The 18,565-nt window shown below is 40.8% G+C and overlaps 1 protein-coding gene across 1 annotated transcript; it reads left to right on the forward strand.

The window, feature by feature from the left end:
- The first annotated feature begins 311 nt into the window (after positions 1 to 311).
- pgap4 (post-GPI attachment to proteins GalNAc transferase 4) lies at positions 312 to 14,539 on the forward strand. Its single transcript, XM_080030094.1, has 6 exons — positions 312 to 585; positions 2,265 to 2,413; positions 3,711 to 3,900; positions 4,376 to 4,552; positions 5,229 to 5,357; positions 8,677 to 14,539. Exons 2-6 carry the CDS (start codon positions 2,367 to 2,369, stop codon positions 9,397 to 9,399), a joined length of 1,266 nt encoding a protein of 421 aa, XP_079886220.1. The 5' UTR covers positions 312 to 585; positions 2,265 to 2,366; the 3' UTR covers positions 9,400 to 14,539.
- Positions 14,540 to 18,565: the final 4,026 nt, after the last annotated feature.

Raw genomic sequence — 18,565 nt, forward strand, 5'->3', positions numbered from 1 at the left:
CTTTATTTATACAGGTAAATCCCATTGAGACCGGAGAGGGAGACCTGTTCGCATTCCCACGTGACCACACACACACACACACACACACACACACACACACATTCATACACCGATAGCAGGCTGACTATCGGGATCAATTTGGGGTTCAGTGTCTTGCTCAGGGACACATTCCACCTGTACAAACTGTATAATAAGGTAGGGTTCATTCAAAAGTAACTGCAATCGCTTTTTGGCACCACCTCTATTAGTAGTATTACGGTATGTCCTCTGCGGCTCTATTACCGTACCATATAACATGGTGAGTGGTGACAGGCAGGCGGCCTATTTTGAGCAGCTGTCCGTCAGTCCCTTTCTCGGCTTTTTACGTCCTTAAAACACTCTGTCAGCCTCCACAACGCCTCCCCAGAGTGTCTGTGTCTCTGTCTGTCGCCGGCTGAGGACTGTATTCACGTGCTTACGGTGATTTTTGTTTATTTTTCTCCAGCGCGCACCCGGAAACTACTACCCGAAAAAAAACTACATCGTTGAGCGCGATCCGTCGACACCATCCAGGTGTTTTTTTCTGTCCAATGCGATGGACCTGTGGTGAGTCTATACCCACACTGTGCCCGTTTCACAGGGTAGAGGCTATTCTACTTTGGGTATTGGGGTAGCCTCGGCTCTTTAACGGGTTAATGTCGTAGGCTTGTGTGTTTGCCACGTGAGGTAGGTAGGCTAAGGAGGAGCATGTAGCCTGTCTCCCCAGGTAACCTTACCTTGCCTATAATGGTTAAACAACAGTTGCTTCAGAACGGTTAGTATAAAATGTATGTCGAGGTGTAGGCTAGTTTATTATGGCTAAAAAAGTCACGTGTGGAATGTTCTTAAAGGAGAAGTTCACGCGATGTGGGGGAAATAACATTTTGATCATTTGAAAATTCAGGTCAATGTTGGATTATTTTTATTTTTTTTGTCTTTTTATCTTCCATAACAAATCTTCTTTCATACTAGTATAAATCAAAGGTCCAAACTGTAGGCCTACATTTAAATTTGGTAAGTGATTATTATTGACTTAATACATTGTTGCTGGGAACCTCAAACAAACCAACAACAGATGATTGAAGTTTTCTGAAAGGCAAATATTATATGTCTGGATTTACAGTAGCCTATATTATGGAATAAGTGCGTTAGCAATGTTTGTTGGCTAGGAGGAGGACTTTGATATACATTATAAATATTACAGGAAACACTGATATTGTTTTAAAGCTGCAGTGTGTAGTTTCAGAGGAGGGGGATTTGTTTACATTCACAGAGCCTGCAGTTAGTTTACTAAACATATTTTCTCTACATGTAATTCTTAGTATTGAATAATTCTATCAACATAAATCAAATTATTTTGAGGAACCTGGAACCAAACGTAAGACTAGAATATGTTTGTGAACCAAACTGTGGGCCCTGCTGCTGTAAACAACAACAGTGAAACAGTAACTTTTCAGGAAGCTTTCTAACTTCAAACAGTGTTCCAGGGATCTACATTTTCCTGTGAGGAAAGTTTGTTTATTCAGCTATGAGAATAAACCTTAGAAAATGTTTCACTTCTGGGGCGCTCCGGTGGTGTAGTGGATAGAGCGCGTACCATATTGGCTCCGGCCTTCGTTGCAGTGGTCGCAGGTTCAAATCTGACCAGTGGACCTTTACTGCAGGTCATCCCCCCCCCCCTCTCTCTCTCTCTCTCTCTCTCTCTCTGTCTTCCCATTTCAACTTTGTACTGTCAAATAAAGCTTGAAAATGCCAAAAAATAATCTTAAAAAAAAGAAAAAATGTTACACTTCTCTGACACACATAAAGTTACACACTGCTCCTTTTTAAAGCATGTTGTAAAGGTTATTTGGGCCCTTTCTCAACCAGCCTCCCTCCCTCCTGTCCCTTTTAATTTATTATTATAATAATCATTGTTACTATTATTACTATTTTATTTGTACTTTATTCTTAAATTATCTTTTATTATTATGTATTAACTGACATGTCCTCTTGTTTGTGCTCTGTGCTTGAACCACTCTTTGTCATTTGAGGTAGTGTGTGTGTTCACCATTTAGGGGAATGTTTTTGGGGTATAAAATGCAACAGTTTCATTTATATTCTGCACGTATTACATGTACATTGCATTATATACATCGTATTGTTGTACTTTTTTTCATTCTCAGAATAAAAACACTTTGCTAAAAAGACCAATATGTATATTGTCTAGTAAATAAACCCCCCTCTCCGCTTGTGTCTGTCCACAGACGACGATCGGAGCTGAAACTCTCTCAACGAAATCAAGACAAAACTCCTGTGGGCTTTTTCCGAGGAGATTTCACCGCTGTGGGTTTTCTGAAGCGCACTGCATGCTGGGACGCTGTGAATGTCGACCTGTACAGTTCCTTGTGTGGCTGTGAGTTTGGGCTGTTGCACGAAAAAAATAATAATTTATGATTATTGTCGATTACATGGCAATTGTGATATTAATAATGCATGCTGTTTACTCTAGTGAACATGTGAAAAATCTGTGAAAAATTTGTGTTTAAAAAAAAATTAAGTTATATATTTTATTTTAATGCCTAAAGAAGACTAAAATCAATTAACGGAATACTTCACCCATAAGGAACCGGCGTTCTATCATTATAAAATCGCTATTATAATATAATGAAGGAGGTTTCTCTTCCCTCAGTCTTCCCTCAGTCTTACCTTGGCCAAGCTGTCCTGTTAATCCTAACCCTACATTTTTACTAGTGTGATGTCACTCAAGTAAAATGTAGGGTTAGATAGACAGTGAGACCATAAAACACTCTTTCTGCCTTTTCTCAGGCTAGGATGAACCGATTTCTAAAATGTTTGCACATTTATACTACATAGGATCTCAGAGTGAAGAGTATCTTCAATACACCTTCATATTCCCACCGGTGAAGTAGGTCTTTACGGAAAATAATCCAGACTGAGTATATCATAATTCATGCATGAAAGGGTTATATGGCAGTTACAATATTAGAGGGAATGATCAATTTCAAATACTTTTCTCGTTTTTATTGAAGAATACATTAGAATGATTATGGAACCTGAACCAAACAATATGTTTTTTTGTTTTGTTTTTTAAGATATTTTTTTGGCATTTTCATGCTTTATTGATAGTGTAGAGACAGAGTTGAAATGGGGCAGAGAGGGGAGTGACATGCAGAGAACGACCGCGGGCTGGAATCGAACCCGGGTCCGCTGCTGGCCGAGGCCCATGGGGGGGGACGCCCTACCAACTGAGCTAAGGGCGCCCCCTAAATATGTTTTCTTTATCCTTTTATTCTAACAAATCAATTCTAAATTGTGCAAAACGAATAAGGCAACAAAAAACAGAATAGAATAGAAAAAGTAAAAAAAATCATTGTTCCGGGGTGCTCCGGTGGCGTAGTGGATAGAGCGCGTACCATATCGGCTCCGGCCTTCGTTGCAGTGGTCGCGGGTTCAAATCCGACCCGTGGACCTTTACTGCAGGTCATCCCCCCTCTCTCCCTCTCTCTCCGTCTCCCCATTTCAACTCTGTACTATCACTGGCCTTCATTACAGTGGTCGCGGGTTCAAATCCGGACCTCTCTCCCTCTCTCTCTGTCTCCCCATGTCAACTCTGTACTATCAAAAAAAAGCTTAAAAATCCCCCCCAAAAGATATAAAAAAAAATCATTCCTTGTTCTTTTCCCCCCTAGTGTGCGGGCTTCCCCAATGCCTCGATGGAGAGCCTGCCTCAGCCTGAAGGTGCGCTGGTCCCACACAGCGACCCAAACCCTGGTGCTGTGTGTGTTAACGTTCTGTGTGCTGCTGCCTCTCTGCTGCCACCGCCTGCTCTACTCCTACTACTACATCAAGCCTCTCTATCTGGAGCCCATGAGTGAAGAGGTGTGTGAGGGAATTTTGGGTCTTTAGTTGTAATATTAATGGGAAAGATTAATAGGTCATATATGCCTATCTTGTGTGTCTGTCTCTCAGACTCTAGGTCAGCCTTGGAGCCTGTTAGGAGACACTTAGGTCAGCTGTATAGATAAAGTCTCATCTCCTTCTACTCCAGAATGTTATGGTTCACTGTGTTCAGCTCTGAACCAAAACATTGGTACGCTTGGTGCCCGAGCCGGGGAGGTGGTAGAGATAGCGCGAGGTTAAAACACACACACACACACACACACACACACAGCAACAGGTTAACACACAGCTCTAAGCATGAGTCTTGCAGAATTGAAGTGCAAGTCACGAGAGTTGCAGTCCGGTTCTCCTTGGCCAAGTCTGTAATAAATATCGCTTCGTAATTCATCCAAGTCTCCTGAAATATTCTTCCACCTGAGTTGACCTCCAACCTTAACAGAATTTCCTTCACAAGGTGTTGCGGCAAAGTTTGAATCGCGGTCAGGAGGCCTTTAAATTCTGGCAGGGGGGCGGCGCTGCTTCCTCCGACTCGATGCCCAAATGGAGTGACTCCTCTGGGCATCCCGAGCTGCTAGTGACGGTGGTGACAGCCAGGAGGAGCGAGGGACAGGACTACCATTACCTGCTGCAGGTGACTAGAGCCATCTGATATTTTTTATTGTTGTTAAACTTTTATTTTATACTGGAGAGATCAATAGAGGGGTGGGGGAGGGGGAGGGAGGGTTGTGTGTGTGTGTGTGTGCGTGTGTGTGTGTGCGTGTGTGTGTGTGTGTGAGACACACACTCTTTTAGAATAATGTTGAGTCAGACAAATTCAAAGAAAAAACATCAATACATACACAATACAATGAAATTGCAAATACATCAACTACACAACAAGCTGATAAAGAGACAAAAACAATTGAAACCTTTAGACAGTGATGTAGAATGGCTGCTATTAATGAAATTAATAATGAAATGAGTGAAAGTACAATATAGCCTATTCAAAACAGTTACAGGTAGAGTTTGGCAGATTTAAGATAATATGTGTGTGTGTGGTCTCTCTCTCTCTCTCTCTCTCTCCCTCTCTCTCCCTCTCCCTCTCCCTCTCCCTCCCTCTCTCCCTCCATCCCTCCCTCTCCCTCTCCCTCCCTCTCTCTCCCTCTCCCTCCCTCTCTCCCTCCCTCTCCCTCCCTTTCTCCCTCCCTCTCTCTCTCTCCCTCTCCCTCCCTCTCTCCCTCCCTCCCTCCCTCCCTCCCTCCCTCCCTGCCTCTCTCCCTCCCTCTCTCTCTCTCTCTCTCTCTCTCCCTCCCTCCCTCTCTCTCTAGGTGATGCTTCAGCTGAGCAGTCTGCTGGGAGCTTGTGGTCGGCGTCGCTGTGCCGAGGTTTTGATCTGTGACGTGGAAAGCAGCTCAGAGGAAAACCAGGACGCAAAACTACTGGAGACGCATTTCAAGGTGCGGAGACTTTCTTACTGGATTATAACCTGTTTCTGATGGTTTTATGAAGGTTTTGTCTCTTTCTGTGTGTGTGTGTGTCTCTCTCTCTCTTTCTGTGTGTGTGTGTGTGTGTGTCTCTCTTTCTGTGTGTGTGTGTGTGTGTGTCTCTCCCTTTTTCTGTGTGTGTGTGTTTGTGTGTGTCTGTCTGTCTGCTTTTATGTATATTTTTTTTCTGTGCGCTTTCCTTCAATCTGTCATGAACTTAAATAACCTGTGGTGACCTCGTCCTTAGGCCTACAGCACCACCTAGTGTTGGGATGAGTACTCAAAATACTAAGGGTGTATTCACACTGGGAAGGTCCGCTAGTTCACTTGCTTTGGTCCAGACCAAATAGAGTTTAGATTTTTTTCTTTTGGTGTGGTCCACTTTCATATTGCCCCTTTTGCAAGTGAACCAGCATTAAGAAGTAAAACCACACGTGATCTGAGGTCATTCATTCATTGGACAGACATTCTGGGGTGGAGAGAAGCAGGAAGCACAAAGTGAAAACTGCGAAATATATAACTGATACAATATGGGGTTAAAAATAATAAATAAATAGGCCTACATCTAGCCTATGAATAAAATAAAGAAACATAACATTATTGTTGTTTCATATGGTTATAATATGTAGGCCTGTGTCAATGTGTGGCTTGTAGCCTACGATGTGAAACATAATATTTACTGTATTTTTGCTGCTGGACGCGCGGCTCGCGAGGAATAGGCTCAAGCTGACACACAGCTGACATAGCCGTGTGTCAGCTTTGTGTGAGTCCGGCGCAGCTCTGCTCCAAACTGACACGGGGATAGTATTGACGGTCCCGTAACATGGGAAGCAAAATAAAAACACGCACTTCATACAAAGCGCAGCGTGAACCTGTTGGCACTGTGCGGGAGACGCTCCCCTCTCCTTCATCTGATCGCTGAACACATTCAGCATGTTTACGCGTCCTGTCTATCAAATGTAATATATTCGCTCGGGCTCCCGGTCAAACCACAACTAATCTTCCTAACAAAGGCAACACTTTCCCATAATGTGAAGCTGACGGTGATTTATTAAAAAAGAAAAGGCACAGTGCTTCCTGCAATTGGGTCGGATCGAGTCCGGACAAATTCACACCACAAACGAACTGCAGCAGAGTGCGTATGGAACCGCATCGAGACTACCTCTTCAGCTGGGTCTCGGAGCGCTTGTTTGGTCCGCCCCCAAGTGCCATTGCTGTATTCACACCTGCCTGAAAGATGCGCACCAAAGGCGGAAGTGCACCTGAGTTCGTTTCAACCGAACTAAACACAGCATGTGTGAATACACCCTAACATAATATTATGCAGAGTTCTCCGTGTGTGTCTCTGTCTGTCTGTCTGTCTGTCTGTCTGTCTGTCTGTCTGTCTGTCTGTCTGTCTGTCTGTCTGTCTGTCTGTCTGTCTGTGTGCTTGCTCGGTGCACCTATATACAGTATCTCACAAAAGTGAGTACACCCCTCACATTTCTTCAAATATTTTATTATATCTTTCCATGGGACAACACTGAAGAAATGACACTTTGATACAATGTAAAGTAGCGTGTGTACAGCTTATATAACAGTGTAAATTTACTGTCGCCTCAAAATAACTCGACACACAGCCATTAATGTCTAAACTGAAGGCAACAAAAGTGAGTACACCCCTGAGTGAAAATGTCCAAATTGGGCCCAAAGTGTCAATATTTTGTGTGGCCACCATTATTTTCCAGCACTACCTTAACCCTCTTGGGCATGGAGTTCACCAGAGCTTCACAGGTTCCCACTGCAACCCTCTTCCACCTATTCATGATGACATCACAGAGCTGGTCGATATTAGAGACCTCGCGCTCCTCCATCTCCCGTTTTAAGAAGCCCCAAAGATGCTCAATAGGGTTTATGGCTGGAGACATGCTTGGCCAGTCCATAACCTTTACCCTGAGCTTCTTTAGCAAGCCACTGGTCGTCTTGGAGGTGTGTTTGGGGTCGTTATCATGTTGCAATACTGCCCTGCGGCCCAGTTTAAGAAGGTTGAGTGCACGTTTTCAGTGTCATACCGAGAGGTTGGCTTTGGAAAATAGACGTATGAATACTGCCAGCATTGCCGCAGGGCTTGAAGTGGTGGGGGGTCAACCTGTCAGTGCTCAGACCATACGCCGCACTTTGCATCATACTGGTCTGCATGGCTGTCGTCCCAGAAGGAAACCTATTCTAAAGATGATGCACAAGAAACCCCACAAAAAGTTTGCTGAAGACAAGCAGACTAAGGACATGGATCACTGCAACCATGTCCTGTGGTCTGATGAGACCAAGATAAACTTATTTGGTTCAGATGGTGTTAAGAGTATGGAGCAGCAACCAGGTGAGGAGTACAAAGACAAGTGTGTCTTGCCTATAGTCAAGCATGGTGGTTGGAGTGTCATGGTCTGGGGCTGCATGAGTGCTGCCAGCACTGGGGATCTACAGTTCATTGAATCTTAACATGTACTGTGACATACTGAAGCAGAACATGATCCCCTCCCTCCGTAAACTGGGCCGCAGGGCAGTACTGCAACATGATAATGACCCCAAACACACTTCCAAGACGACCACTGGCTTGCTAAACAAGCTGAGGGTAAAGGTTATGGACTGGCCAAGCATGTCCCCAGACCTAAACCCTATTGAGCATCTTTGGGGCTTCTTAAAACAGGAGATGGAGGAGCGCAAGGTCTCCAGTATCCACCAGCTCTGTGATGTTGTCATGAATGAGGGGAAGAGGATTCCAGTGGCAACCTGTGAAGCTCTGGTGAACTCCATGCCCAAGAGGGTTAAGGTAGTACTGGAAAATAATGGTGGCCACACAAAATATTGACACTTTGGGCCCAATTTGGACATTTTAACTCAGGGGTGTACTCACTTTTGTAACCGGCAGTTTAGACATTAATGGCTGTGTGTCGAGTTATTTTGAGGGGACAGTAAATTTACACTGTTATATAAGCTGTACACACGCTACTTTACATTGTATCAAAGTGTCATTTATTCAGTGTTGTCCCATGAAAAGATATAATGAAATATTTGAAGAAATGTGAGGGGTGTACTCACTTTTGTGAGATACTGTAAATAAGGTTTTCAAAATTGTGTAAATTGTGATGGAAAATTAATTTGTAAAAATTACACTCACTCACTCACTCACTCACTCACTCACTCACTCACACACACCTTGGCTTAATTGATCTTTTTAGTATAAAAAAAGTTAAAAGAAAAATGAAATAAGACACAGCTAAAATATATAAATCTAATTCTTATTTCCTTATTTCAGGTGGTCCGGCGATCCCCTACGGAGCAGCAGAGAAACAGAGAGCGAGTGAACACCTTCGAGAGAGAGAAGAGAGATTACGTATTCTGTCTGCGAAAGGGCTGGGAGCTGTTGAGGCCTAAACACACGGTCGTGCTGGAAGACGACGCTTTGCCCCGATCGGACTTTTTCCCGGTCATAAACAACCTGCTGTCGCGACCGTTTGCCTTCCACTCTCTCTACGTTAAGCTATACCATCCAGAGCGTCTTCAGCGTTATATAAACCCCGAGCCTTACCGCATTCTAGAGTGGGTCGGATTGGGGTTTGTCGCGTCCACTGCCCTTCTACTCACCATCCCTTACTGGAACCCTTGTTGTTATTTTTCCTTGACGTTTTCCGCGGGACATTTTCTCTTCTTCACGCTTTATTTTATGGCGGTCGCGGAGCTGATGGGGCGGCATTACCTCTTGGAGTTTCGGAGACTCTCGCCGCAGCTTTACGCGGTCTCGCCGGCGACGGAATGCTGCACCCCCGCCATGCTGTATCCGGGCAACGCGTCGCAAAGGGTCGCGGAGTATTTGGACGGGTCGTTCTGTGTGAAAGGGAACGCTAAAGACATGGTGTTGTATCAGATGGCGAGGACCATACCAGGGGAACAGGCTCACAGTTTGGAGCCCAATCTCATCACACATATTGGGGCTTTTTCCTCCGTTAGGTCCAACCCCCCCAAGCCTAAACTACTCTAGGCAATGGTGTGGTATGGTATTCTGACAGTTTGATTAACTTAAGCTCGAAAAATTATTTTTATTTTGAATTGTCTGGTTAAAAAATATATATAATTTCGGCCAACACAATCTTTTTATATATTACAATAACATAAAGAATATTCGTAACATTAATATATGTGTATGATAATATAATAAATAATTAAATTCTAAATTAAAGCAGACAGTCCTTTAAGAGAACAGCTCGACAAGGTTTTTAGAGACCTGCTCACTTTCTACACATTTCTATTTCAGTTAAAGTTATGATGCAGGAATATCCGGAATATTTATAAACTTGTCTGTTAACATCCTTTGAGGCCTTAATACCTTAGAACAGTGTGAAGGAAAATAATAGTGATTTTGAAACATTGATTTTTTTCAAACCGCGGTATAGTTTGAAACCGAATACCGGTCAAACATCTGCTAACCCACGCTAAATTATAATTTTTTTTTAAACAAAAATAAAAAAAATTTAACCTTTATTTATAGGGAGACCTGTTCCCATTCACACACACAGTCATACACCGATAGCAGGTTAACTATCGACATTCACACGAGGCAAGGTGGGTGAAGTGTCTTGCCCAAGGACACAACAACCATGACCCAAGTGGCAGGGCGGGGATCGAACCGCCATTGGCTGACCCGCTCTACCACCTGAGCCACAGTCGCTTATAACTTATCCTTAAAGCCTCCTATGTAGACAATGAAGAGATTATATTATATTATATTATATTATATTATATTATATTATATTATATTATATTATATTATATAAATTTCAAATGCTTCATATCAATGTGAGGCAGGTTTGTAGATGCTATTGCAACCGGAGATGTTGCCTTGAGATTGCAAAGAGTGTCATTACCAAACAACCGTGGTGTGAACGTGGACACAAACACATATTTTCACCACAACGTCAAATCATCAGAGCTGGATATAAAAACGTCTTGAATCAGTTTTGCTGTTCAGCGGAGTGTGTATATGCTTATCTACTGCCTGGGATCATGATTCTACTTTAAAGGCATAATTCAACATTATTACATTTTTAGCTTTGTGCTAATAATTAATCCTTTTTAAAGAAAATCCGATGCTGTCAGTTTCAGATCAAATTTTATAATAAAACGTTTTTTTTATATAACTCAACAACAGGGCGGCAGTGGCGAAGTGGGTAGGGAGTTCGCCTCTGGAGTACAGGGTCGGAGGTTCGATCCCCCGTCTCCCCGCCACATGTCGAAGTGTCCCTGAGCAAGACACTGAACCCCAAACTGCTCCCGATGGTTCAGAGAGTGCCTTGCATGGCAGCTTCTACCATCGGTGTATGAGTGTGTGTATGAATGGGTGAATGTGGTAAGATATGTAAAGCGCTTTGGGGCTGAGAAAATCGTCTAGAAAGCGCTATATAAGTCAAGTCCATTTACCATTTAACATGCTCTGTGGTAGGGCTGGCCCGAACAGTTCAAATACTCTATATATACTATATATTTTTTTTCTGTACTTGCCTTTTTTATTCTTTATTATTTAAATATCCTTTATTTCAGCAGGTAAAATTCACGGAGAGCCCTAGGCCTGCATATTTGCATTTTCAGACAATATAGTATATATGTATATACAGCCCAGGAAAAAATGTAGAGACCAGTCTGGATTTTTCTTCAATCTTTATCTCTACATTACTTATTGAAAATGCTCTAAATCAGGGGTTTTCAAAGTGTGAGAGAGTGAGCCCCCCCTCAGAGAACAAATTTCAGCGGAGCCCCCCCCCCAACCCCCTCCCCAAAAAAAATAAATAAAAATAATTTTACAAATTTAAAAATTGTGCGTTTTTAAACACATGTAATACATTTTAACATCTTAATCCAGTGTTTTAATCCTGCTTCCTTTAAGCATGGATAATACTGACTGAGTGTGCATCGGAGTGAGAAAGATAGGCAGACAGACTTGCCCAAATTATTGACTAGTTAAATGTCATTCACACACCCAGTGTTTTTTCGCTAGTGCCTCCAATGTCCTGCTGGAGGAGAGTAGCAGCCAGTGGAGAACGAGACCCTCCTAGGGGGGTCCGGGGGTGTGCCCCCCCGGGAGATTTTCTTTCACCTTTTTAAAGTGAAATGCATGAATCTGGTGCACTTTGAGAGGACAATTAAGAGGCTAAATATGAGGAATTTTGTGTGAACAAATAATTTGGAGACACTGGGTCTGATGAATTAGAAGCTATTGAAGAAGGACACATGGATTTTCCATAAAAATATTAATTTAAAATAAACAAAATGTATGCAGGGTCCTCTGGGTTGGGCTTGGTGCTCTTTTTCTTTAACGAGACCTATTTCTCTGTAATTTACTGAATGCATTTAAATGCAGTGAGGGGAACGAAGCAAAATAACTTGTGTCCAGCTATGCCGTGATCTTAGTATAAAAAAGAAAAAAAAAAAAAAAAAAAACATTTTTTTTTTTTTTTTTTTTTTTTTTAGTTTTTCTTTTTTTTACATATTCATCCGCGCCCCCCCTGCCATAACCCCGCGCTCCCCAAGGGGGGCGCGCCCCACAGTTTGAAAACCGCTGCTCTAAATGACAATATTTTTAATGGGAATTTGGTAGAAATGTTGTCTGTAGTTTATATTATAAAACCAAAATGTTCATTCTACTCCAACATGTGCCTCTAAAGAGTAAAAGAAGAGACACTGAACATTTGGAGTGGTCTCTTAATTTTTTCCGGAGCTGTATATTGGCACTTTAAACTTTAAAAAGGGAAAAAGGTTTCCGGGCTGCGCCGTAGAATCTAACTGACTGTGTCACTGAACGTGCCTTAAATGTGTTCCACTTTATTTCACCCCTTGAAAGAAAATGATCCATTATTCAATATTTCAGTGCACGTAATTTTTGTAATATTAACCCTGCGTTCCAAATCACATACTTTGTCTTTTTACTAAACTACATACTAAAGTACAGAAGAGTTTTAGGGCCACAGACAGGTGAAAAAAAAAAAATCAGATGAGGAAGATTTATTTTTCATCGTGTCAAGAAATGTCAAGAATAAAAGACGAATATTCCAAAATGCTATTGGAGTTAGTGGGGCATTTATGTATTTTCAGCATACTACAATTGACGTGCATGTATTGGGACATCCTAAATCTTTTTCTGGCATACTAAATAGTAGGGAAGTATGGGGATTGGAACACGGGTTGCGTTCCGAATCGCATACTTTCTACTATATAGTATGGTAGAAAAAAGATTTAGGATGTCCCGATTCTTGTTGCCAGATTTAGGATGGTTAGAAGTACCCGGATGTCCTACTTCATGCGGCCAAGATTGTTAGTGTTGAAAACTGCATCCTATTTGGGCGATTGTGACCCACAATCCAGTGCGCACGTGAAGTGACGTCACATCGACGAAGCCTCCATATGAAAACAAACGGGGATGCGACGGATATAAAAGCAAGAGGCAAAATCAAGGTGCCATGTTATGATGAAATAAGAGTAAAGTATGTCCCAATAGTATGCCTACTGCATCCTAACTAGATTATTTTTAGCGTCGGATGTAGTATGTAGAATAGAAATAAAAGAAAGAGTATGCGATTCGGAACGCAACCAGGGTTGTTTTTCATGATACTAACAGGAAGTAACTTCCAAAATAAAACCAACAGGGCTCTGAGAGTTCCTGTCACCAGGTCTGAACCGCCAAAATAAGAGTCTGGTTCTCTTAATGGTTTACAAAAGCTGTTAAATGTTCTACTTATCCTACGAGGAACTTTTAAATATTTCTGAAACAGTCAAATTTTTCCTCTGATGATCATAATTGACATGTAACAGCAAACGAGACCATCAGTGCAAAGAATGATATTTTTTATAAAGTTTTTTTTATCAATGCCTTTGTCATTAAGGCAGATTGTATATTGTTGTCGTCTTTGTTGTGAGTGAATTATAATTTAAATCAGATCTAAAAAAAAAAAACTCTTTAACATGATTTATTAATTCCTTAAATTGCACTTTATTCAAATTATAAATGTATAAATAAGGAAATAGTTACATACTTTAATTAAAATAAATATTTAGACAATATATTTATAAATTACATGAATGGCTTTATTATAGGCCTACTGCATAAATTACATTTATTATAAATATTTTATTGGTGATGAGTTGAAAACAATAATTTTTAAAACAAATGATGTAACTCAAGGGTTTGTTTAAGCTGCTCGGTTGTGGTTAGATTTACGCTTGATGGTGTGGAATATATTTTCTTATTTTAATCAAAGTATCGCTGTGTTCATTCGCTGCTTTATAATCATTTAGATTTAGTTCAACTTGTGTGACGTTGAAATGATTTTCACTTTGAATTTTTTCTCTTTCTTTTTCAACTACATTGTTTGTTTTGCTAATTAAAAACATTCTCAGGCCTTTAGGGGTTAGAGCCCCTCCCACCCCCCATAGAGTCTCGGTCCTCTTCACAGCAGACCCGGGTTAGAATCCAGCCCGGGTCGTTCTCTGCATGTCATTCCCCTCTCTGCCTGCCTGCCTGTCTGTCTGTCTGTCTGTCTGTCTGTCTGTCTGTCTGTCTGTCTGTCTGTCTGTCTGTCTGTCTGTCTGTCTGTCTGTCTGTCTGTCTGTCTGTCTGTCTGTCTGTCTGTCTGTCTGTCTGTCTGTCTGTCTGTCTGTCCTCTTCACAGCAGACCCGGGTTAGAATCCAGCCCGGGTCGTTCTCTGCATGTCATTCCCCTCTCTGACTCATTTCATCTCCGTCACTCCAAAACTGTCTAATAAAAGCAAAAATACCAGAAAATAATCTTTTAAAAAAAAGGCCGGATTTCTTAGGCCTGATTTTCTTGCTTTTATGCAGAAATGAAGGTGATGGAATGACGGATATTCTTTGGATTCCAACACAAAAATATTGGTTAAATAAATCAGACTTTAAAAAAATAAAAGCACTATAATATAATTACTCAAATATGGTCTGAAAAATAAAATGTCAAATTACAATGCAAATGAAAGGTTTTTTTTTCTGTTTCTGAATCAAACTTTTATATTTTGATTATTTGAGTTTAAATCTTTACATGTGGTTCTTTACACACTGAGACGCTTTGACTGTTTCTACTTTATTATTAAATAATAAATCTGAAGGTGTGAAGTCATTTGGTTGTTGTTGTTTATTTCAGCTGTGACGTTATTCCACCAGAACGACCTGGAAAATATATATGATTTGGCATAGATTCGCTTGTGGGAGGTTTTATTTTTTAAAGGCAAGGCAAGTTTATTTCTATAGCACAATTCAGACACAAGGCCATTCAAAGTGCTTTACAGGGGGCATAACATACATCAACATTAAAATACATCAAGTATAGAATAGACATTAGAAAAGGGGTAGTAAGTAAAAGACAGGCGGCTCTCCTGTTATAGAGTAGTAATACAATGTCTTGAGTTTTTCTCAAGAAATTATGAACTTTTGTCAAACTGCTTTTACCTCCTTTTCTTGAGAAATTATTCTTACTGTGTTGATAAAGGTTTATTGAACTACGTTACCCACAAGGCTTAGAGCCAAGCACACAGGAAGTAGCCTACGTGATAGGAGCTATGAGCGTGTAAGCTACATGTGTTTGACCGCAAATTCAATAAAGAGTTCTCGGAGATAAACACGGTTTGTCATATGGAACAAACATAACACTTACCTCTCGAACTGTGAACCTAAAACTCTGTCTCAAGTCTCGTGAATAACGTGTGAAATGAAAGTATTCCACTGTCACTTTGAATTGCAGCTTTTATTCTTGTATTTTTCCGTTTCGTATTATTTTATTTTGAAAGGAACGTTGTCTCGAGAGATAACCGTAACTTGACGGTAACGCACGAACGGCGTCACGTTAATGATGAGGAAATATTCAAGTCTAAATGAGGATAAGAGTCAGATGAGCGCCAGTTGAAGAGGTAGGAAGGAGATTTAACTGGTTTATATATTTGTATAGAGTTTTAACTTTAACTTAGTGTTAGCTAACCTGATGTGTTGTTAGCAAAGTGAACGGTACTTTACCTGAGTTAACTGTAATGTTGAGGCTCGTTGGATGGTTGATACTAGACTTACTCTATAAGTTAACCGTGAAGAGGATTTGAACAACTAAATCACAACATAACTCGACATAAAAACATAGGCTATGTATTCATTGATTTCAGTAGGTCTATTTGAACCGTGCGTTTGACACGTTAACGGATTCTGACGGCGCCAACGGTTGTGATTTGATTCCGTGCGCGCGGGAAAAGAAGATGAAACTCGGGATGCTTCTGTTAAAATTTGGTCACGGTTTACAAAATATTACGAAATAAATATCATCAAAGTAGTTGTAATTTTAGAATAAAAATACACAAAACTCAGTAAACTGTGTTGTGTCCACTCACTCATACTGTAGCTTATATTTTAATATTATCGACTCATTTACATATTTCTTCAAGTGATGAACGTTCTACATCTTAAACCGAAGCTGCTGATTCTGCATAAAGGTAAGGGAGACTTCATTATGCCTATTTGCACTATGACTGATTAAGTTGTTTGCTGTTAATTCCTATAAACCAACTGGTTATACTAGGTAGCCTACTGGTTATAAAAATTAAGTTAGTTGTTATTTCCAAATCGTGGCTCGCCCTCTTCTTTGTCAGTGACATGTACATTTTATTTTTAAATCAACAAATAAAATCCGACATTTCATATTAATGCTATCTCATGTTGTAAAGTCTTAACAGTGAACCATTTTAAATATTGGGATTTTTGGACCTCTTAAGTGTGAACATGCGATTCTCAAGCAAAAGTCTCATAAGAAATGTACTAAAAATATATTTTTTAAATATAGAAAAGTTTTAAATTAACCTTTTTATATGACTGTTTAAATGTTTTCTACCACTTGATGACCTTGTTTTCATAAATGTGTAGCCTGTAGTTTAACAAAAATTGTATATGTATCCCACTGTAATTTTATGTCAGGCTTTTATTTTGGAGGTTAACTCGGTTTGCTTTTTTCCACAATTGGCACGGGCCAGAAAATATAGCAAGATGAATATCAAGGAAGCTGTCATTTCACGATCAAAAACCTAAAAACTCAGTAAACTTGGTTGTGTCCACTCACTCTGGTCATATTATCGTTCATATTTCTTCCAGTTTTAAACATTCTTCATGGATGGATTCTGCTAAAGGTAAGGGAATTTAAATGAATCCTATTTGCACTGTGAATGATATAGTTAGTTGTAGATTATTTATGCTAATCAACCATTTACTGATCAATTAAGGAAAAAGTTTCTCATGGCTGTGTGTGTTAGTGAACCTGTCTGTCTTTCTCCTCTTCTTTCTGTTGCTCTGTCAGTAGCTGTGTTCCAATCCCCTTACTTCCTGCTTTTGAGTATACGGTAGAAACAGATTTAGGATGTAGGATGTCCCATATGCTTACAAATACCCGGCTGCCCTACTACATCCTCTTCTCTGTCCTCCATTCAATAATGAACCTGTTTTTCTTTCCCCTCTTCCTTCTGGAGCTCTGTCAGTCAGTGCGTTTCCATGGGACAACTGGATTGGATTATCACATATACCGAACTTGCCACTCGTACTGACCGCGTCACTTGTCTGAGTATACATGGCCTTTCAAATATTCGATAAATGTCTGATGCATGGCTGTCTCCACTATGCTAGGTGTATTTAATCTGCACCAGAGATCTTTACTGTTGAGAAATAAAGGCAGAACTGGTTTGACAGCCCTTGTGTTTTTAGCCTCTATTTTTTCTGTGACTGTGCTACGCACACAGCAGTGATTCAAAGAACAAAAGCTGTTTGTTTTCGTTGCCTGGAAACACAGTGAACAAAATTCCCGTGAAGTGAAACGCTGTAGGAGGCGGGGCTTCTGCTCTCTGGGTTATGATCCGTCATGTTGGTGTGAAGAGATTAAGTTGTTTTGATTGGCAGATGTGTGTGGTGACGTGTGGGGGGGGGGGGGAGGAGGGGAAGCTTCTTTTTGGCACCTGCGGCTGACTGGCAGTACTACAGCTCAGACTGGGTTTCTGCCCTCAGGTCATAGTGACGTATTTTTTTCATTTAAGGGATGAGCATGTGACGCTGTCGCTCAGTTGAACACAGACACCAGCAGCGTCTGCACACGGAGGAAGAAAGTCTCCCCGACCTCGACGTGACTTCACCAGGTGAGGACCCTGACAGGTAACATTACACACCTTTGATGAAGAAACTCTGTTGTCATGATAACTATATGTTATATACTAATATGTTATATTCAGGGGCTACTTAATATACTTGTGGTGACTTGATTATTTCAACATTGGTATTTACAGTTTTTAGAGCTGAATATTCATAAATTAAATAACTTAATATTTTATAATCAGCATAATAATTGATCTATACAATTGTATGCAAGTTTTCTTTATCAAAATGAGCTTTTTCATGTTTAGTCTCTAGATTTAATCAGCCCCGTGAATCTCTGCTGCTGAGAAATGAAGGAATGTCAGAACTGGTTTGACAGCCTGAATGTTTTTACTCTTCGACTGAAACTTGAAAGTTTTTTTCTTCAAAATTCCCGTGAAGTCAAACGCAGTAGGAGGCGGGGCTTCTGTTCCCTGGGTTACGATTTGATTGGCAGATGTGTGTTGTGACTTGCGCGGAGGGGAGGAGGAGTCAAAAGCTTTTTTTCTACTATAGTCCTTCGTGATAACCTGCAAAGGTTGTGCAGTTGTCCGTCTGGTTCTCCAGTGGAGTCTGCCAGGTGTCACAGGCGGGCACAGGTTGCGGGAAGTCGTTTGGTGTGAGGTCGGCATAACGTGTCATGAGATCAGACTGGTACGAAGGGGCAGCATGTTCACAATTTCATAAGAACTTGAATCCTCTATAAGCCTAAAGGACAAAAAGCTAAAGTATGTTAGTGGAGACTTTAAACAATTAGTTTAGTTTATTTGTTTATAGTTTCGTGGACAGTCCCCTTTGAGAAGGAGCAGCTTTAGCCTATTTGGCTAATTTCCAGCTGTAGTCCCCAGCCAGTTGTCAGTAGGAAACTATTTCAATTCAATAGAGAAAGGACGTGTTTCAGAAAGTGATTAGTTTAAAGTGAAGCCAGAAATTCAAAACCATGTCAAACTTTCTGCTCAGGCCTGTAAACAGTGAGATGTGTGATTTCCTCCCAGTC

The sequence above is a fragment of the Ammodytes marinus genome, assembly GCF_949987685.1.
Source record: "Ammodytes marinus genome assembly, chromosome: 6".
Taxonomy (NCBI): domain Eukaryota; kingdom Metazoa; phylum Chordata; class Actinopteri; order Uranoscopiformes; family Ammodytidae; genus Ammodytes; species Ammodytes marinus.

Excerpts from the sequence above, each read along its gene's own strand:
- pgap4 (XM_080030094.1), top strand. The coding sequence starts at position 2,367 with ATGCTGGGACGCTGTGAATGTCGACCTGTACAGTTCCTTGTGTGGCT. Across the intron at positions 2,414-3,710 it reads GTACAGTTCCTTGTGTGGCT|TGTGCGGGCTTCCCCAATGC; the intron begins GTGAGTTTGGGC and ends TTTCCCCCCTAG. Across the intron at positions 3,901-4,375 it reads TGGAGCCCATGAGTGAAGAG|GTGTTGCGGCAAAGTTTGAA; the intron begins GTGTGTGAGGGA and ends TTCCTTCACAAG.